The sequence below is a fragment of the Spea bombifrons genome, chromosome 8 (assembly GCF_027358695.1).
Source record: "Spea bombifrons isolate aSpeBom1 chromosome 8, aSpeBom1.2.pri, whole genome shotgun sequence".
NCBI lineage: Eukaryota > Metazoa > Chordata > Amphibia > Anura > Pelobatidae > Spea > Spea bombifrons.
In genome coordinates, this window is record NC_071094.1 from 41,718,674 (window position 1) to 41,738,675 (window position 20,002).

General features: G+C 49.4%; 1 protein-coding gene, 8 non-coding genes and 5 pseudogenes across 10 annotated transcripts; 1 reads left to right on the forward strand and 13 right to left on the reverse strand.

The window, feature by feature from the left end:
* Positions 1–921: 921 nt before the first annotated feature.
* LOC128504092 (5S ribosomal RNA) lies at positions 922–1,040 on the reverse strand. Its single transcript, XR_008355359.1, has one exon. It is a non-coding gene; the product is annotated as a 5S ribosomal RNA (ribosomal RNA).
* A 923-nt stretch (positions 1,041–1,963) lies between these two features.
* On the reverse strand, positions 1,964–2,072 carry LOC128504136 (uncharacterized; annotated as a pseudogene).
* A 926-nt stretch (positions 2,073–2,998) lies between these two features.
* On the reverse strand, positions 2,999–3,107 carry LOC128504137 (uncharacterized; annotated as a pseudogene).
* A 926-nt stretch (positions 3,108–4,033) lies between these two features.
* LOC128504082 (5S ribosomal RNA) lies at positions 4,034–4,152 on the reverse strand. The gene has a single exon (XR_008355350.1). It is a non-coding gene; the product is annotated as a 5S ribosomal RNA (ribosomal RNA).
* Positions 4,153–5,077: 925 nt separating this feature from the next.
* Positions 5,078–5,196, reverse strand: LOC128504094 (5S ribosomal RNA). Its single transcript, XR_008355361.1, has one exon. It is a non-coding gene; the product is annotated as a 5S ribosomal RNA (ribosomal RNA).
* A 915-nt stretch (positions 5,197–6,111) lies between these two features.
* Positions 6,112–6,230, reverse strand: LOC128504083 (5S ribosomal RNA). The gene has a single exon (XR_008355351.1). It is a non-coding gene; the product is annotated as a 5S ribosomal RNA (ribosomal RNA).
* Positions 6,231–7,158: 928 nt separating this feature from the next.
* Positions 7,159–7,277, reverse strand: LOC128504102 (5S ribosomal RNA). Its single transcript, XR_008355368.1, has one exon. It is a non-coding gene; the product is annotated as a 5S ribosomal RNA (ribosomal RNA).
* A 919-nt stretch (positions 7,278–8,196) lies between these two features.
* Positions 8,197–8,305, reverse strand: LOC128504123 (uncharacterized; annotated as a pseudogene).
* A 931-nt stretch (positions 8,306–9,236) lies between these two features.
* Positions 9,237–9,355, reverse strand: LOC128504108 (5S ribosomal RNA). The gene has a single exon (XR_008355374.1). It is a non-coding gene; the product is annotated as a 5S ribosomal RNA (ribosomal RNA).
* A 922-nt stretch (positions 9,356–10,277) lies between these two features.
* LOC128504085 (5S ribosomal RNA) lies at positions 10,278–10,396 on the reverse strand. Its single transcript, XR_008355352.1, has one exon. It is a non-coding gene; the product is annotated as a 5S ribosomal RNA (ribosomal RNA).
* Positions 10,397–11,332: 936 nt separating this feature from the next.
* Positions 11,333–11,451, reverse strand: LOC128504111 (5S ribosomal RNA). The gene has a single exon (XR_008355377.1). It is a non-coding gene; the product is annotated as a 5S ribosomal RNA (ribosomal RNA).
* A 935-nt stretch (positions 11,452–12,386) lies between these two features.
* Positions 12,387–12,495, reverse strand: LOC128504141 (uncharacterized; annotated as a pseudogene).
* Positions 12,496–13,544: 1,049 nt separating this feature from the next.
* Positions 13,545–13,663, reverse strand: LOC128504142 (uncharacterized; annotated as a pseudogene).
* Positions 13,664–15,332: 1,669 nt separating this feature from the next.
* Positions 15,333–18,209, forward strand: ZNF146 (zinc finger protein 146). 2 transcript variants are annotated; one of them, XR_008355153.1, is made up of 4 exons: positions 15,333–15,413; positions 16,601–16,711; positions 16,800–16,955; positions 17,034–18,209. XR_008355153.1 is itself a non-coding variant. In XM_053472430.1 (4 exons), the coding sequence occupies exons 2-4, from the start codon at positions 16,678–16,680 to the stop codon at positions 18,052–18,054; spliced, it is 951 nt and encodes a 316-aa protein (XP_053328405.1). In that variant the 5' UTR covers positions 15,333–15,413; positions 16,601–16,677; the 3' UTR covers positions 18,055–18,209. The 2 variants fall into 2 exon arrangements, 1 of the variants encoding a protein (XP_053328405.1); XM_053472430.1 differs by having other exon boundaries at positions 17,294–18,209.
* The last annotated feature ends 1,793 nt before the right edge of the window (positions 18,210–20,002 follow it).

Sequence of the window (20,002 nt, forward strand, 5' to 3'; positions counted from 1 at the left end):
CCTGTCATTTTACTCCTCTTCTTCTGTGACGTGCCCTCTTCCTCGTCACACCAGGAGTATTTTTAAGACACTGTGGTCAGTTATTCATTTTATTTTCTTTTATTTTTTTCTCCTCACAACTCTTTCATAGCAGCAGTCTCCTTGTATTTCGCACCCAGCTGGGAGGCTAGCATACAGCAGTCCAGCAGAACTGCCAGACAGAGAGCATCGGTAACAAGAGCAGGCCAAGCCCTTCCCAAGTGTTGGGAGGCTAGAGCGCGGTGCGTTTTGCGAGGCACGGCCTGGCGAGGTGCGCAAGGGGGAGATGCAGGCCCCACCTCTCCCTGGACCAGGTAGCAGACAAGCTCCTTTGGCTTTGTGTGCAAAGGCCGAAACGGGTACGCCGATGCATTTCGACAGCACGCAATTAGAATGGTCCGCGGCGTTACTTGCTGTGGGCATCGGGCGTAGCGTGAGGCGGCGGCGGCGGCGGCTGCTGCTCCTCCTGCTGCAGAGGGCGTTTTTTTGGATTGCCTTTACTAAGGCCTGGGACAGGACAGAGAAGGTGAGAAGGTTCAAGTAAAAGGTTAACGCGTTCACGGTGAGCGAGAAACACATGGGGAAAGGATTCCCACCCCCCCCGGCCTCCTGTATGTGTAGTTTGGCACGGCACAGACCAGTGAAGGAAAGCATGAAGCGTGCCTGTGCTATTTGCTGCAAGACAGCTTTGCGAAAGTGCTGTTTTTTGGTGCAGAGTGTGCAAGAGGTACGAGCGGAGTGAGGCTTGAGGGCGTCAAGTTGCTGTGGGAGGCCAGCTGAAGCAAGAAGGAGTGAAAAGGGGTGCTAGAAAGAAAGGGCCTTAGAGTTTTGTTAGCTTCTGGTGACTCTGTCGCCCTCTGTTGGTGGTGGGGTACGGGAAAAAAAAAAAGAGAGAAAAGCAAAAGCCTACAACACCTGGTATTCCCAGGCGGTCTCCCATCCAAGTACTAACCAGGCCCAACCCCGCTTAGCTTCCGAGATCAGACGAGATCGGGCGTATTCAGGGTGGTATGGCCGTAGGCGAAGGAGCCTGTCATTTTACTCCTCTTCTTCTGTGACGTGCCCTCTTCCTCGTCACACCAGGAGTATTTTTAAGACACTGTGGTCAGTTATTCATTTTATTTTCTTTTATTTTTTTCTCCTCACAACTCTTTCATAGCAGCAGTCTCCTTGTATTTCGCACCCAGCTGGGAGGCTAGCATACAGCAGTCCAGCAGAACTGCCAGACAGAGAGCATCGGTAACAAGAGCAGGCCAAGCCCTTCCCAAGTGTTGGGAGGCTAGAGCGCGGTGCGTTTTGCGAGGCACGGCCTGGCGAGGTGCGCAAGGGGGAGATGCAGGCCCCACCTCTCCCTGGACCAGGTAGCAGACAAGCTCCTTTGGCTTTGTGTGCAAAGGCCGAAACGGGTACGCCGATGCATTTCGACAGCACGCAATTAGAATGGTCCGCGGCGTTACTTGCTGTGGGCATCGGGCGTAGCGTGAGGCGGCGGCGGCGGCTGCTCCTCCTGCTGCAGAGGGCGTTTTTTTGGATTGCCTTTACTAAGGCCTGGGACAGGACAGAGAAGGTGAGAAGGTTCAAGTAAAAGGTTAACGCGTTCACGGTGAGCGAGAAACACATGGGGAAAGGATTCCCACCCCCCCCGGCCTCCTGTATGTGTAGTTTGGCACGGCACAGACCAGTGAAGGAAAGCATGAAGCGTGCCTGTGCTATTTGCTGCAAGACAGCTTTGCGAAAGTGCTGTTTTTTGGTGCAGAGTGTGCAAGAGGTACGAGCGGAGTGAGGCTTGAGGGCGTCAAGTTGCTGTGGGAGGCCAGCTGAAGCAAGAAGGAGTGAAAAGGGGTGCTAGAAAGAAAGGGCCTTAGAGTTTTGTTAGCTTCTGGTGACTCTGTCGCCCTCTGTTGGTGGTGGGGTACGGGAAAAAAAAAAAAGAGAGAAAAGCAAAAGCCTACAACACCTGGTATTCCCAGGCGGTCTCCCATCCAAGTACTAACCAGGCCCAACCCTGCTTAGCTTCCGAGATCAGGCGTATTCAGGGTGGTATGGCCGTAGGCGAAGGAGCCTGTCATTTTACTCCTCTTCTTCTGTGACGTGCCCTCTTCCTCGTCACACCAGGAGTATTTTTAAGACACTGTGGTCAGTTATTCATTTTATTTTCTTTTATTTTTTTCTCCTCACAACTCTTTCATAGCAGCAGTCTCCTTGTATTTCGCACCCAGCTGGGAGGCTAGCATACAGCAGTCCAGCAGAACTGCCAGACAGAGAGCATCGGTAACAAGAGCAGGCCAAGCCCTTCCCAAGTGTTGGGAGGCTAGAGCGCGGTGCGTTTTGCGAGGCACGGCCTGGCGAGGTGCGCAAGGGGGAGATGCAGGCCCCACCTCTCCCTGGACCAGGTAGCAGACAAGCTCCTTTGGCTTTGTGTGCAAAGGCCGAAACGGGTACGCCGATGCATTTCGACAGCACGCAATTAGAATGGTCCGCGGCGTTACTTGCTGTGGGCATCGGGCGTAGCGTGAGGCGGCGGCGGCGGCGGCTGCTCCTCCTGCTGCAGAGGGCGTTTTTTTGGATTGCCTTTACTAAGGCCTGGGACAGGACAGAGAAGGTGAGAAGGTTCAAGTAAAAGGTTAACGCGTTCACGGTGAGCGAGAAACACATGGGGAAAGGATTCCCACCCCCCCCGGCCTCCTGTATGTGTAGTTTGGCACGGCACAGACCAGTGAAGGAAAGCATGAAGCGTGCCTGTGCTATTTGCTGCAAGACAGCTTTGCGAAAGTGCTGTTTTTTGGTGCAGAGTGTGCAAGAGGTACGAGCGGAGTGAGGCTTGAGGGCGTCAAGTTGCTGTGGGAGGCCAGCTGAAGCAAGAAGGAGTGAAAAGGGGTGCTAGAAAGAAAGGGCCTTAGAGTTTTGTTAGCTTCTGGTGACTCTGTCGCCCTCTGTTGGTGGTGGGGTACGGGAAAAAAAAAAAAGAGAGAAAAGCAAAAGCCTACAACACCTGGTATTCCCAGGCGGTCTCCCATCCAAGTACTAACCAGGCCCAACCCTGCTTAGCTTCCGAGATCAGGCGTATTCAGGGTGGTATGGCCGTAGGCGAAGGAGCCTGTCATTTTACTCCTCTTCTTCTGTGACGTGCCCTCTTCCTCGTCACACCAGGAGTATTTTTAAGACACTGTGGTCAGTTATTCATTTTATTTTCTTTTATTTTTTTCTCCTCACAACTCTTTCATAGCAGCAGTCTCCTTGTATTTCGCACCCAGCTGGGAGGCTAGCATACAGCAGTCCAGCAGAACTGCCAGACAGAGAGCATCGGTAACAAGAGCAGGCCAAGCCCTTCCCAAGTGTTGGGAGGCTAGAGCGCGGTGCGTTTTGCGAGGCACGGCCTGGCGAGGTGCGCAAGGGGGAGATGCAGGCCCCACCTCTCCCTGGACCAGGTAGCAGACAAGCTCCTTTGGCTTTGTGTGCAAAGGCCGAAACGGGTACGCCGATGCATTTCGACAGCACGCAATTAGAATGGTCCGCGGCGTTACTTGCTGTGGGCATCGGGCGTAGCGTGAGGCGGCGGCGGCGGCGGCTGCTCCTCCTGCTGCAGAGGGCGTTTTTTTGGATTGCCTTTACTAAGGCCTGGGACAGGACAGAGAAGGTGAGAAGGTTCAAGTAAAAGGTTAACGCGTTCACGGTGAGCGAGAAACACATGGGGAAAGGATTCCGACCCCCCCCGGCCTCCTGTATGTGTAGTTTGGCACGGCACAGACCAGTGAAGGAAAGCATGAAGCGTGCCTGTGCTATTTGCTGCAAGACAGCTTTGCGAAAGTGCTGTTTTTTGGTGCAGAGTGTGCAAGAGGTACGAGCGGAGTGAGGCTTGAGGGCGTCAAGTTGCTGTGGGAGGCCAGCTGAAGCAAGAAGGAGTGAAAAGGGGTGCTAGAAAGAAAGGGCCTTAGAGTTTTGTTAGCTTCTGGTGACTCTGTCGCCCTCTGTTGGTGGTGGGGTACGGGAAAAAAAAAAAAGAGAGAAAAGCAAAAGCCTACAACACCTGGTATTCCCAGGCGGTCTCCCATCCAAGTACTAACCAGGCCCAACCCTGCTTAGCTTCCGAGATCAGACGAGATCGGGCGTATTCAGGGTGGTATGGCCGTAGGCGAAGGAGCCTGTCATTTTACTCCTCTTCTTCTGTGACGTGCCCTCTTCCTCGTCACACCAGGAGTATTTTTAAGACACTGTGGTCAGTTATTCATTTTATTTTATTTTATTTTTTTCTCCTCACAACTCTTTCATAGCAGCAGTCTCCTTGTATTTCGCACCCAGCTGGGAGGCTAGCATACAGCAGTCCAGCAGAACTGCCAGACAGAGAGCATCGGTAACAAGAGCAGGCCAAGCCCTTCCCAAGTGTTGGGAGGCTAGAGCGCGGTGCGTTTTGCGAGGCACGGCCTGGCGAGGTGCGCAAGGGGGAGATGCAGGCCCCACCTCTCCCTGGACCAGGTAGCAGACAAGCTCCTTTGGCTTTGTGTGCAAAGGCCGAAACGGGTACGCCGATGCATTTCGACAGCACGCAATTAGAATGGTCCGCGGCGTTACTTGCTGTGGGCATCGGGCGTAGCGTGAGGCGGCGGCGGCGGCGGCTGCTCCTCCTGCTGCAGAGGGCGTTTTTTTGGATTGCCTTTACTAAGGCCTGGGACAGGACAGAGAAGGTGAGAAGGTTCAAGTAAAAGGTTAACGCGTTCACGGTGAGCGAGAAACACATGGGGAAAGGATTCCCACCCCCCCCGGCCTCCTGTATGTGTAGTTTGGCACGGCACAGACCAGTGAAGGAAAGCATGAAGTGTGCCTGTGCTATTTGCTGCAAGACAGCTTTGCGAAAGTGCTGTTTTTTGGTGCAGAGTGTGCAAGAGGTACGAGCGGAGTGAGGCTTGAGGGCGTCAAGTTGCTGTGGGAGGCCAGCTGAAGCAAGAAGGAGTGAAAAGGGGTGCTAGAAAGAAAGGGCCTTAGAGTTTTGTTAGCTTCTGGTGACTCTGTCGCCCTCTGTTGGTGGTGGGGTACGGGAAAAAAAAAAAGAGAGAAAAGCAAAAGCCTACAACACCTGGTATTCCCAGGCGGTCTCCCATTCAAGTACTAACCAGGCCCAACCCTGCTTAGCTTCCGAGATCAGACGAGATCGGGCGTATTCAGGGTGGTATGGCCGTAGGCGAAGGAGCCTGTCATTTTACTCCTCTTCTTCTGTGACGTGCCCTCTTCCTCGTCACACCAGGAGTATTTTTAAGACACTGTGGTCAGTTATTCATTTTATTTTCTTTTATTTTTTTCTCCTCACAACTCTTTCATAGCAGCAGTCTCCTTGTATTTCGCACCCAGCTGGGAGGCTAGCATACAGCAGTCCAGCAGAACTGCCAGACAGAGAGCATCGGTAACAAGAGCAGGCCAAGCCCTTCCCAAGTGTTGGGAGGCTAGAGCGCGGTGCGTTTTGCGAGGCACGGCCTGGCGAGGTGCGCAAGGGGGAGATGCAGGCCCCACCTCTCCCTGGACCAGGTAGCAGACAAGCTCCTTTGGCTTTGTGTGCAAAGGCCGAAACGGGTACGCCGATGCATTTCGACAGCACGCAATTAGAATGGTCCGCGGCGTTACTTGCTGTGGGCATCGGGCGTAGCGTGAGGCGGCGGCTGCTCCTCCTGCTGCAGAGGGCGTTTTTTTGGATTGCCTTTACTAAGGCCTGGGACAGGACAGAGAAGGTGAGAAGGTTCAAGTAAAGGGTTAACGCGTTCACGGTGAGCAAGAAACACATGGGGAAAGGATTCCCACCCCCCCGGCCTCCTGTATGTGTAGTTTGGCACGGCACAGACCAGTGAAGGAAAGCATGAAGCGTGCCTGTGGTATTTGCTGCAAGACAGCTTTGCGAAAGTGCTGTTTTTTGGTGCAGAGTGTGCAAGAGGTACGAGCGGAGTGAGGCTTGAGGGCGTCAAGTTGCTGTGGGAGGCCAGCTGAAGCAAGAAGGAGTGAAAAGGGGTGCTAGAAAGAAAGGGCCTTAGAGTTTTGTTAGCTTCTGGTGACTCTGTCGCCCTCTGTTGGTGGTGGGGTACGGGGAAAAAAAAAAGAGAGAAAAGCAAAAGCCTACAACACCTGGTATTCCCAGGCGGTCTCCCATCCAAGTACTAACCAGGCCCAACCCTGCTTAGCTTCCGAGATCAGACGAGATCGGGCGTATTCAGGGTGGTATGGCCGTAGGCGAAGGAGCCTGTCATTTTACTCCTCTTCTTCTGTGACGTGCCCTCTTCCTCGTCACACCAGGAGTATTTTTAAGACACTGTGGTCAGTTATTCATTTTATTTTCTTTTATTTTTTTCTCCTCACAACTCTTTCATAGCAGCAGTCTCCTTGTATTTCGCACCCAGCTGGGAGGCTAGCATACAGCAGTCCAGCAGAACTGCCAGACAGAGAGCATCGGTAACAAGAGCAGGCCAAGCCCTTCCCAAGTGTTGGGAGGCTAGAGCGCGGTGCGTTTTGCGAGGCACGGCCTGGCGAGGTGCGCAAGGGGGAGATGCAGGCCCCACCTCTCCCTGGACCAGGTAGCAGACAAGCTCCTTTGGCTTTGTGTGCAAAGGCCGAAACGGGTACGCCGATGCATTTCGACAGCACGCAATTAGAATGGTCCGCGGCGTTACTTGCTGTGGGCATCGGGCGTAGCGTGAGGCGGCGGCGGCGGCGGCTGCTGCTCCTCCTGCTGCAGAGGGCGTTTTTTTGGATTGCCTTTACTAAGGCCTGGGACAGGACAGAGAAGGTGAGAAGGTTCAAGTAAAAGGTTAACGCGTTCACGGTGAGCGAGAAACACATGGGGAAAGGATTCCCACCCCCCCCGGCCTCCTGTATGTGTAGTTTGGCACGGCACAGACCAGTGAAGGAAAGCATGAAGCGTGCCTGTGCTATTTGCTGCAAGACAGCTTTGCGAAAGTGCTGTTTTTTGGTGCAGAGTGTGCAAGAGGTACGAGCGGAGTGAGGCTTGAGGGCGTCAAGTTGCTGTGGGAGGCCAGCTGAAGCAAGAAGGAGTGAAAAGGGGTGCTAGAAAGAAAGGGCCTTAGAGTTTTGTTAGCTTCTGGTGACTCTGTCGCCCTCTGTTGGTGGTGGGGTACGGGAAAAAAAAAAAGAGAGAAAAGCAAAAGCCTACAACACCTGGTATTCCCAGGCGGTCTCCCATCCAAGTACTAACCAGGCCCAACCCTGCTTAGCTTCCGAGATCAGACAAGATCGGGCGTATTCAGGGTGGTATGGCCGTAGGCGAAGGAGCCTGTCATTTTACTCCTCTTCTTCTGTGACGTGCCCTCTTCCTCGTCACACCAGGAGTATTTTTAAGACACTGTGGTCAGTTATTCATTTTATTTTCTTTTATTTTTTTCTCCTCACAACTCTTTCATAGCAGCAGTCTCCTTGTATTTCGCACCCAGCTGGGAGGCTAGCATACAGCAGTCCAGCAGAACTGCCAGACAGAGAGCATCGGTAACAAGAGCAGGCCAAGCCCTTCCCAAGTGTTGGGAGGCTAGAGCGCGGTGCGTTTTGCGAGGCACGGCCTGGCGAGGTGCGCAAGGGGGAGATGCAGGCCCCACCTCTCCCTGGACCAGGTAGCAGACAAGCTCCTTTGGCTTTGTGTGCAAAGGCCGAAACGGGTACGCCGATGCATTTCGACAGCACGCAATTAGAATGGTCCGCGGCGTTACTTGCTGTGGGCATCGGGCGTAGCGTGAGGCGGCGGCGGCTGCTCCTCCTGCTGCAGAGGGCGTTTTTTTGGATTGCCTTTACTAAGGCCTGGGACAGGACAGAGAAGGTGAGAAGGTTCAAGTAAAAGGTTAACGCGTTCACGGTGAGCGAGAAACACATGGGGAAAGGATTCCCACCCCCCCCGGCCTCCTGTATGTGTAGTTTGGCACGGCACAGACCAGTGAAGGAAAGCATGAAGCGTGCCTGTGCTATTTGCTGCAAGACAGCTTTGCGAAAGTGCTGTTTTTTGGTGCAGAGTGTGCAAGAGGTACGAGCGGAGTGAGGCTTGAGGGCGTCAAGTTGCTGTGGGAGGCCAGATGAAGCAAGAAGGAGTGAAAAGGGGTGCTAGAAAGAAAGGGCCTTAGAGTTTTGTTAGCTTCTGGTGACTCTGTCGCCCTCTGTTGGTGGTGGGGTACGGGAAAAAAAAAAAGAGAGAAAAGCAAAAGCCTACAACACCTGGTATTCCCAGGCGGTCTCCCATCCAAGTACTAACCAGGCCCAACCCTGCTTAGCTTCCGAGATCGGGCGTATTCAGGGTGGTATGGCCGTAGGCGAAGGAGCCTGTCATTTTACTCCTCTTCTTCTGTGACGTGCCCTCTTCCTCGTCACACCAGGAGTATTTTTAAGACACTGTGGTCAGTTATTCATTTTATTTTCTTTTATTTTTTTCTCCTCACAACTCTTTCATAGCAGCAGTCTCCTTGTATTTCGCACCCAGCTGGGAGGCTAGCATACAGCAGTCCAGCAGAACTGCCAGACAGAGAGCATCGGTAACAAGAGCAGGCCAAGCCCTTCCCAAGTGTTGGGAGGCTAGAGCGCGGTGCGTTTTGCGAGGCACGGCCTGGCGAGGTGCGCAAGGGGGAGATGCAGGCCCCACCTCTCCCTGGACCAGGTAGCAGACAAGCTCCTTTGGCTTTGTGTGCAAAGGCCGAAACGGGTACGCCGATGCATTTCGACAGCACGCAATTAGAATGGTCCGCGGCGTTACTTGCTGTGGGCATCGGTCGTAGCGTGAGGCGGCGGCGGCGGCGGCTGCTCCTCCTGCTGCAGAGGGCGTTTTTTTGGATTGCCTTTACTAAGGCCTGGGACAGGACAGAGAAGGTGAGAAGGTTCAAGTAAAAGGTTAACGCGTTCACGGTGAGCGAGAAACACATGGGGAAAGGATTCCCCCCCCCCCCCCCCCGGCCTCCTGTATGTGTAGTTTGGCACGGCACAGACCAGTGAAGGAAAGCATGAAGCGTGCCTGTGCTATTTGCTGCAAGACAGCTTTGCGAAAGTGCTGTTTTTTGGTGCAGAGTGTGCAAGAGGTACGAGCGGAGTGAGGCTTGAGGGCGTCAAGTTGCTGTGGGAGGCCAGCTGAAGCAAGAAGGAGTGAAAAGGGGTGCTAGAAAGAAAGGGCCTTAGAGTTTTGTTAGCTTCTGGTGACTCTGTCGCCCTCTGTTGGTGGTGGGGTACGGGAAAAAAAAAAAAGAGAGAAAAGCAAAAGCCTACAACACCTGGTATTCCCAAGCGGTCTCCCATCCAAGTACTAACCAGGCCCAACCCTGCTTAGCTTCCGAGATCAGACAAGATCGGGCGTATTCAGGGTGGTATGGCCGTAGGCGAAGGAGCCTGTCATTTTACTCCTCTTCTTCTGTGACGTGCCCTCTTCCTCGTCACACCAGGAGTATTTTTAAGACACTGTGGTCAGTTATTCATTTTATTTTCTTTTATTTTTTTCTCCTCACAACTCTTTCATAGCAGCAGTCTCCTTGTATTTCGCACCCAGCTGGGAGGCTAGCATACAGCAGTCCAGCAGAACTGCCAGACAGAGAGCATCGGTAACAAGAGCAGGCCAAGCCCTTCCCAAGTGTTGGGAGGCTAGAGCACGGTGCGTTTTGCGAGGCACGGCCTGGCGAGGTGCGCAAGGGGGATATGCAGGCCCCACCTCTCCCTGGACCAGGTAGCAGACAAGCTCCTTTGGCTTTGTGTGCAAAGGCCGAAACGGGTACGCCGATGCATTTCGACAGCACGCAATTAGAATGGTCCGCGGCGTTACTTGCTGTGGGCATCGGGCGTAGCGTGAGGCGGCGGCGGCTGCTGCTCCTCCTGCTGCAGAGGGCGTTTTTTTGGATTGCCTTTACTAAGGCCTGGGACAGGACAGAGAAGGTGAGAAGGTTCAAGTAAAAGGTTAACGCGTTCACGGTGAGCGAGAAACACATGGGGAAAGGATTCCCACCCCCCCCGGCCTCCTGTATGTGTAGTTTGGCACGGCACAGACCAGTGAAGGAAAGCATGAAGCGTGCCTGTGCTATTTGCTGCAAGACAGCTTTGCGAAAGTGCTGTTTTTTGGTGCAGAGTGTGCAAGAGGTACGAGCGGAGTGAGGCTTGAGGGCGTCAAGTTGCTGTGGGAGGCCAGCTGAAGCAAGAAGGAGTGAAAAGGGGTGCTAGAAAGAAAGGGCCTTAGAGTTTTGTTAGCTTCTGGTGACTCTGTCGCCCTCTGTTGGTGGTGGGGTACGGGAAAAAAAAAAAGAGAGAAAAGCAAAAGCCTACAACACCTGGTATTCCCAGGCGGTCTCCCATCCAAGTACTAACCAGGCCCAACCCTGCTTAGCTTCCGAGATCAGACGAGATCGGGCGTATTCAGGGTGGTATGGCCGTAGGCGAAGGAGCCTGTCATTTTACTCCTCTTCTTCTGTGACGTGCCCTCTTCCTCGTCACACCAGGAGTATTTTTAAGACACTGTGGTCAGTTATTCATTTTATTTTCTTTTATTTTTTTCTCCTCACAACTCTTTCATAGCAGCAGTCTCCTTGTATTTCGCACCCAGCTGGGAGGCTAGCATACAGCAGTCCAGCAGAACTGCCAGACAGAGAGCATCGGTAACAAGAGCAGGCCAAGCCCTTCCCAAGTGTTGGGAGGCTAGAGCGCGGTGCGTTTTGCGAGGCACGGCCTGGCGAGGTGCGCAAGGGGGAGATGCAGGCCCCACCTCTCCCTGGACCAGGTAGCAGACAAGCTCCTTTGGCTTTGTGTGCAAAGGCCGAAACGGGTACGCCGATGCATTTCGACAGCACGCAATTAGAATGGTCCGCGGCGTTACTTGCTGTGGGCATCGTGCGTAGCGTTCTGCTGCTGCTGCTGCTGCTGCTGCTGCTGCTCCTCCTCCTGCTGCAGAGGGCGTTTTTTTGGATTGCCTTTACTAAGGCCTGGGACAGGACAGAGAAGGTGAGCAGGTTCAAGTAAAGGGTTAACGCGTTCACGGTGAGCAAGAAACACATGGGGAAAGGATTCCCACCCCCCCGGCCTCCTGTATGTGTAGTTTGGCACGGCACAGACCAGTGAAGGAAAGCATGAAGCGTGCCTGTGCTATTTGCTGCAAGACAGCTTTGCGAAAGTGCTGTTTTTTGGTGCAGAGTGTGCAAGAGGTACGAGCGGAGTGAGGCTTGAGGGCGTCAAGTTGCTGTGGGAGGCCAGCTGAAGCAAGAAGGAGTGAAAAGGGGTGCTAGAAAGAAAGGGCCCTAGAGTTTTGTTAGCTTCTGGTGACTCTGTCGCCCTCTGTTGGTGGTGGGGTACGGGAAAAAAAAAAAGAGAGAAAAGCAAAAGCCTACAACACCTGGTATTCCCAGGCGGTCTCCCATCCAAGTACTAACCAGGCCCAACCCTGCTTAGCTTCCGAGATCAGACAAGATCGGGCGTATTCAGGGTGGTATGGCCATAGGCGAAGGAGCCGGTCATTTTACTCCTCTTCTTCTGTGACGTGCCCTCTTCCTCGTCACACCAGGAGTATTTTTAAGACACTGTGGTCAGTTATTCATTTTATTTTCTTTTATTTCTTTCTCCTCACAACTCTTTCATAGCAGCAGTCTCCTTGTATTTCGCACCCAGCTGGGAGGCTAGCATACAGCAGTCCAGCAGAACTGCCAGACAGAGAGCATCGGTAACAAGAGCAGGCCAAGCCCTTCCCAAGTGTTGGGAGGCTAGAGCGCGGTGCGTTTTGCGAGGCACGGCCTGGCGAGGTGCGCAAGGGGGAGATGCAGGCCCCACCTCTCCCTGGACCAGGTAGCAGACAAGCTCCTTTGGCTTTGTGTGCAAAGGCCGAAACGGGTACGCCGATGCATTTCGACAGCACGCAATTAGAATGGTCCGCGGCGTTACTTGCTGTGGGCATCGGGCGTAGCGTGAGGTCGGCGGCGGCTGCTGCTGCTGCTGCTCCTCCTCCTGCTGCAGAGGGCGTTTTTTTGGATTGCCTTTACTAAGGCCTGGGACAGGACAGAGAAGGTGAGAAGGTTCAAGTAAAGGGTTAACGCGTTCACGGTGAGCGAGAAACACATGGGGAAAGGATTCCCACCCCCCCGGCCTCCTGTATGTGTAGTTTGGCACGGCACAGACCAGTGAAGGAAAGCATGAAGCGTGCCTGTGCTATTTGCTGCAAGACAGCTTTGCGAAAGTGCTGTTTTTTGGTGCAGAGTGTGCAAGAGGTACGAGCGGAGTGAGGCTTGAGGGCGTCAAGTTGCTGTGGGAGGCCAGCTGAAGCAAGAAGGAGTGAAAAGGGGCGCTAGAAAGAAAGGGCCTTAGAGTTTTGTTAGCTTCTGGTGACTCTGTCGCCCTCTGTTGGTGGTGGGGTACGGGAAAAAAAAAAAAGAGAGAAAAGCAAAAGCCTACAACACCTGGTATTCCCAGGCGGTCTCCCATCCAAGTACTAACCAGGCCCAACCCTGCTTAGCTTCCGAGATCAGGCGTATTTAGGGTGGTATGGCCGTAGGCGAAGGAGCCTGTCATTTTACTCCTCTTCCTCTGTGACGTGCCCTCTTCCTCTGTGACGTGCCCTCTTCCTCTGTGACGTGCCCTCTTCCTCTGTGACGTGCCCTCTTCCTCGTCACACCAGGAGTATTTTTAAGACACTGTGGTCAGTTATTCATTTTATTTTCTTTTATTTTTTTCTCCTCACAACTCTTTCATAGCAGCAGTCTCCTTGTATTTCGCACCCAGCTGGAAGGCTAGCATACAGCAGTCCAGCAGAACTGCCAGACAGAGAGCATCGGTAACAAGAGCAGGCCAAGCCCTTCCCAAGTGTTGGGAGGCTAGAGCGCGGTGCGTTTTGCGAGGCACGGCCTGGCGAGGTGCGCAAGGGGGAGATGCAGGCCCCACCTCTCCCTGGACCAGGTAGCAGACAAGCTCCTTTGGCTTTGTGTGCAAAGGCCGAAACGGGTACGCCGATGCATTTCGACAGCACGCAATTAGAATGGTCCGCGGCGTTACTTGCTGTGGGCATCGGGCGTAGCGTGCTGCTGCTGCTGCTGCTGCTGCTGCTGCTGCTGCTGCTGCTGCTGCTGCTGCTGCTGCTGCTGCTGCTGCTGCTGCTGCTGCTGCTCCTCCTCCTGCTGCAGAGGGCGTTTTTTTGGATTGCCTTTACTAAGGCCTGGGACAGGACAGAGAAGGTGAGAAGGTTCAAGTAAAGGGTTAACGCGTTCACGGTGAGCAAGAAACACATGGGGAAAGGATTCCCACCCCCCCGGCCTCCTGTATGTGTAGTTTGGCACGGCACAGACCAGTGAAGGAAAGCATGAAGTGTGCCTGTGCTATTTGCTGCAAGACAGCTTTGCGAAAGTGCTGTTTTTTGGTGCAGAGTGTGCAAGAGGTACGAGCGGAGTGAGGCTTGAGGGCGTCAAGTTGCTGTGGGAGGCCAGCTGAAGCAAGAAGGAGTGAAAAGGGGTGCTAGAAAGAAAGGGCCTTAGAGTTTTGTTAGCTTCTGGTGACTCTGTCGCCCTCTGTTGGTGGTGGGGTACGGGAAAAAAAAAAGAGAGAAAAGCAAAAGCCTACAACAACTGGTATTCCCAGGCGGTCTCCCATCCAAGTACTAACCATGCCCAACTCTGCTTAGCTTTCGAGGACAGACAAGATCAAGTGTATGCAGTGTGGTGTGGCTGTTGGCAGTGCCGTTTGTCAGTTTACTCCTCTTCTTCCGTGGCTTTTCCTCCTCTTCCGTGGCTTTTCCTCCTTTTCCGTGGCTTTTCCTCCTCTTCCGTGGCTTTTCCTCCTCTTCTGTGGCTTTTCCTCCTCTTCTGTGGCTTTTCCTCCTCTTCGTCACACCAGCAGTAGTTTTAAGCCATTGTGGTTATTTATTTTTTTCTCACAACTCTTCCTTAGCAGCAGACCTCTTGTCTTTATCTGCCAGCTGGAAGGCTAGCATGCAGCAGTCCAGCAGAACTGCCAGAATGAGAGCATCGGTAACAAGAGCAGGCCAAACCCTCCCAAGGGATGTTTTGTGTGGCAAGGCAAGGCGGGAGGTAAGGGGGAGATGCAGGCCTCACCTTTTCCTGGACGAGGTAGCAGACAAGCTCCTTTGGCTTTGTGTGCAGGAGAGAAAGGCTGAAACGGGTACTGGTTTTTGTGGTTAGATAGGGGGAAAAAAGAGAAAAGCAAATGCCTACAATTCCTGGTATTTCTAGGCAGTCTCCTATCCAAGTACTAACTAGGCCCAGGCCAGCTTAACTTCCAAGAGTAGGCATATTCATTGTGGTATGGCCACAGATATGGGACACTCTCGTTGTACTTCTCTCCTTTTGTACAGCAGCGCAGAACCGAAACACCAACAGCTTAACCAAGTACATATGCGAGATATGTATGTACTGGGAATAATAAAAACATACATCTGAAAACAGTCCATCATGCCAAATAAAAAGAAACAACAGTCATACAATGAAAATATTTAACAGTTTCAAGGGCACAAAAATAGCAAGATTGTGACAGGAATAACACCTGAGGGTGGTGGGAGTGGGGTTGATTCTGTGGCTCATACGTAAATAATAAATACAATTTATTACTGTCATTATTTATTTACCAACGTGCTGCCCTCCATCTTTTTTTATTGGTCCCAAACTATCTGGAAAATCCATACAGGGCTGGCTGAGCACCACTGGGGCCATACTGTGGCCCACAAGTGGCACAGACAGGCTGTTAAGGAGCAGGGGTGGCACATGCAGGATTTTTAAGGAGCAGAGGTGACACAGACAGGCTGTAGAAGGGGCAGGGGTGGCACAGGAAGGCTGTTTAGGGGCAGAGATGGCAGGGGCAGGCTGTTTAGGGGTAGAGATGGCACAGGCTACCTGTTTAGGGGTAATGATGGCACGTGCAGGCTGTTTAGGGACATATATGGCACAGGTAAGCTGTTTAGGGGGCAAGGTGGCCCACGCACAAAGAAGCTGTTTGGGGACAAATATAGCACAGACAAGCTGTTGACAAGGTGGTCCATAGGGTTTATTACATTAAATTACCATTTAAAGAGTGTTTAAACTTGATTTCTGTGGGATTAACACAACTTATTTTTCCACATGGAGGCATAAGTAAAACAGAAAAAGAGAATATATAAACTGCTTATTTTGTAGAGCAAATTTTGGCTGGTTGAGCATCATGGGAGTCATACTACACAAGATGTGCCTACTGAACACTGCTATAGACTTGACTGTAATTTTCCTTTTTTGTGCATGGATACAATGTATCATGTGATCTCTTCACTGCCTGACTCATGGGGGCTGTAGTCCTGTATGGTGTCCACAGCTATAATACTAATTGACTCCAGAACTACAAGCCCCAGAATCCTTGGGGTCAGCATTAATAGTATCATTATTATTCTACACTCCCTTCAACCTCACTTCCTTCCACAGCTACCCTGGCTGAAAGAGGTGAGCATTATAGCAAATCTGGATTTTCTTCTCAAAAACTTTTAATAGCAGAGAAGAAATGTAGTATTTTCCTACCAATGATCAATAATAATATATATAATAATAAAAATAATATGTTTATGGGGACAGTTTCATTAGTGTGCTTTTGTCTGTTGCAAGCAAATGCTGGAGTACCCTTTAAATATCCATGTCAAAGCAGGTCAGGAAGATAGCATTGCCACCTAAGCCATTTTAATATTTCACATCTATTAACAGCAGTATGTATAATTCATTCAATGCATTCAATGTGTGTAAATGTGTGGGTTTTTCATACTGCCAAGCAGCGTTAGCTAGAATGACCTGCAGCATGTAGAATTCATAAGTGTCAGATTTTAAATGGCCAAGTCAACAACTCTGCAAAAAGATTCATGTCACGAGCCCTTTTATTTAAAAAATGGGATAAAAGAGCGTGTCGATTAGATACTATTGGTTAAAAGTTAAATTGATGACTCCTGTAGTCACATTCCTATGAAAGGGGTATGAAAAGGAATCCTCACAGTCATCTTGACAAATTGTTGTCAAAAATCCTGAAGGTAAAGCACAACACTTCTGAACTTTCACGGTAAAAAATGAGTTATTGAAACATGAGCGACAGGAACTGTTTACGTTCAGGAAATATTGTTAGTTTTTTCAGCGTCTTCAAATTTTACAACTTCCTTTAAAAAATCCAATTTCTACTTATTACTTAGTTAATTATTAGCCTAGACCCATGCCTTTCATGCGCAACAATGTGTCTTGGCTCACACATTTGTTACTGTTAATCTTCACCCTACTCGATACGTTGTAGCCCAGTAAGATGGGAAAATACGACACACGAAGGTAACTGGTATGTATGCAACAAAGCAATGTTACAAAGTAGGATAGACAAACACTCTACAGCAGGGGCGTCCACCCTGCGGCCCTACAGCTGCTGCAGGACAACATCTCCCATCCTCCTCAGCCCGCCCCTTAGCTGAAAGAGCATTATGGGAGATGTAGTCCTGCAGCAGCTGGAGGGCCGCAGGTTGGATGCTCTGCTCTACAGTGTCACTCGCAATCCCAGTTCCCATTGTGAAAAGTTTAGAGGGTTTTAGACCTTTTGGTAAATATATCACAATACTAATATAATAATGAATAGATCTAATTAACTGAACACCTTTCTTTTTTAGAAGACATCCAATGAGTTAATATGTGTAAGAAATGTAAAGGTATACAAAAAGAAAAGCAGTGAATCGACGAGCATGTGATGATGGAGAATTACCAGTCCCTTCGATCTCTGGGTAAGAAAATTAAGATTAGAATACATAAATGAATTTAGTAAAACCAACATGCGTACTCTGTTTCCTAATCACTTTTATTTAAATGTAGGTCAGTGTAAGGTGAAAATATTTAACTTTACGCATAAAAAACGTATCAGGCTGAGACCTCCTACAGTTATATCAAAGGCTGACTATGGAGAAAAGTCCTGCATACGAGGCCAAGAACCTATAAAAGAAGAGGACATTTATTTAAATACTTGTAAAGGTAGGCAATAAATATTTAATTTGTCCCCAGGAAATGAATTATTTGGATGGATTTTTCCGTTTGTTTTTGGCCCATTAGGTTCCTTGCTAATCTAGTTTGGACAAAAATCGAAGGGCCCGCATTTTCCTACATTTTTGCCCACGTTTTCTCTCATTCATTCTTGCTCATTCTCTCACCCACGCTAAATGTTACCCTACCTTCCCTGCCTACCACTTCTGCAGTTTTTGGTTCTCAAGCACATCATTTGAACACAGATACAAAATATTATTCACCAAACATTTATTTTAATAATTGTTATCTTAATACACTTACTAGGGTTATTTTATCTTTGCTAACAGAGGAAATAGTGAGCAAGAGAACGTTTGAACTAGAGACAGTGTCCTCTGACAGTGGTCTGTCAGACTGTGAGAAGAAAGATATTGTTGACCAAACCACACAACTACAACGTTATCCTAGTAGAACTAACTCATGCAGAAAATATCTCTCTATGCAAGAGAGTGCCGGCACCAAGAAGAAGTCCTTTAAATGTCCTGACTGTGGTAGAGCTTTCACCTGTAATTCCAATCTTATTACCCATCGGAGGACACACACAGGGGAGAAGCCATATGTGTGCTCGGAATGTGGAAGACAGTTCGGACAGAGCTCCAATCTGGTCAGACACCAGATTATCCACTTCAGGGATAAACATTTTATATGTTCTGAGTGTGGGGAAAGCTTTAGCCTAGTCTCTAGTCTGGTTACACACCAGAGGATTCACATAGGAGAGAAGCCATTTGTATGTTCTGAGTGCGGGAAATGTTTCAGCTGCAAATCACATCTGGTTATACATGGAAGGACCCACACTGGGGAGAAGCCTTTTGTATGTTCAGAGTGCGGGAAATGTTTCACCCACAGTTCAAATCTTATTCGCCACCAGAGTACGCACACTGGGGAAAGACCGTTTTTATGTTCTCAGTGTGGGGAATGCTTCAGCTGTAACTCCAGTCTGGTTCGACACGAGCGGGTCCATACTGGGGAGAAACCATTTGCGTGTACTGAATGCGGGAAATGTTTCAGCCGGAGCTCGCACCTTGCTCGCCATCAGAAAATTCACACCTGAAGGGACTACTTGCATTCGATATATGAGTGTGGGTGTTTGAGATTATTTTGGGTGGGCTCACCTGTGTATGAGTCTGCCTAAACTATTACAAGTAGTGAGGGCAGGCCATGGACAGATATCCCATAATGCAGATGAGGTGCTTGAATACACAGTGCTTGGGAAGCTAACCATGCGCCAGATGCTCTGTGTGTTTTATTAATTTTTGTGCCTCGGGTGCCTGCTTAGTAAATTCAGCCCTAATGTAGAATTGAGACTTGTCATGCTAGTTGCAAAATATTTCATTGAGGAATAGTAGCAAAAGCATGTGGTTTGTGACTCGGGATATGGACATGTCTTGCCTGGTTCTGCAGGAACCGTCACGGAAGAGATGGAATAAGCCTCGTGAGGGCTGAGAAATTTCATAATGTACTGCAACCCCTATGAGCTTCAGCCAACCATAAAGCTGTGTTTAGCACTTACAGGTCTGTGCATAAAAGGTTTCTAAGGTAGAAACCTAAGGTAGGTTTCAGAAGAGAGGAGACTATAGTAAAGTAAACATTATTTTCTATACAGTACATTGAACATGTACATGGCACTTAATTGTGATATGTTATTAAGATGTGATATTAGCCAGTAAATATTCAAGTAGCTGTATTTGTTCTCTGGTGTTATGGATGGTCATCCCAGCTGAATGTGTCACCACATGGAAGAGTGGCATATCATCACAGCACGTGACAAATCTTCAAAGTGTATCACTCGTTGACCTCCATCCTATGTCATATCGTTACCTTTTTATTGTGCAATGTACTAATAAATGTCGCAAATCTAGCTGCATCAAGTTAAGGTTTATAAAAAAAAGATTTTAAAGCTGTTGCTTTACACACTTGTTTTTCTACTTCCAACTTAATACATACACATCTTGATGTGTAGTTCTTTGCCATTATGTTTTTGTTAGGGTGGGGGAGAATTGTGGTATCAACTCCTTGACTTCATCATACATTATGATGTCAAATCCCAGTTCCTGCTGCAGGGAGAGGCATAAAAAAATACTAAGTCCTAATTCACATTGTCCCTACCTCGCCTGCCTAAACTTTGATAGCAGCAGTAAGAGTTTGTGGTATATACCTAAGCTCAGGAGCGTAGTAGTAAAGCTATCATGGATTCAAACGAGGCTTTACGTTCTTTTCTTTACCTTGCACGTTTACGCAAGAGGCAAAAAGGCAGTGGTAACATTGTGTCTGTAAAACATATAATTGAATAGAATACTAGTCATTTTTGGTATTCGCATGTTTAACATCTGGGATTTCGCCCATGATGACCACATCATGTACTGGATGTCCGGATGACAGCATAATATAGTCTTAAAAAGATTAAGTGAAAAATTAAATTTGAGTGTTTGACGGACACAGAGAACACCCCTGGTTCTTGTCTGTCCTGGAAGAGTCAAAATTATATTAATTATATAACATTGTTTAATTATAAAAAAAGGTCAATATGGCAAACACCATTGTCTATATTGCTCAAAAAGTTAATGAGGCAACGAACCCTTTTCAACATAAAACTGTTATATATTGTTATTGGAATGATGTTACTCGATTAAATGATGATTGGTGATGTCCTATGTATCCACCGTACAGCACTGCAAAATAAGATGGAGCTAATGGAGTCAATGAATAATAATAATTTTAATAATAATACTAATAATAATAATCTCGTTGACCTGCTAATATTATAGCACAACCAATGTCAAACAATTATCATTGCAATGCAAACATAAATACAATAAAATGAGAAAAAAAACAAAGCCTTGAGTTTCGCAATTGTCATCAGAGGTATACTGTCACTGTACATTTTAAAATATGAAACATACAATTCTTTAGTCCGTAAATGTTGTTTTCTGTGAGTAATTTCCGTTACCGCATCAGTCCGTCCGCTCACTGATCTCGCCTCCCAATTGTACGTTTGTGTT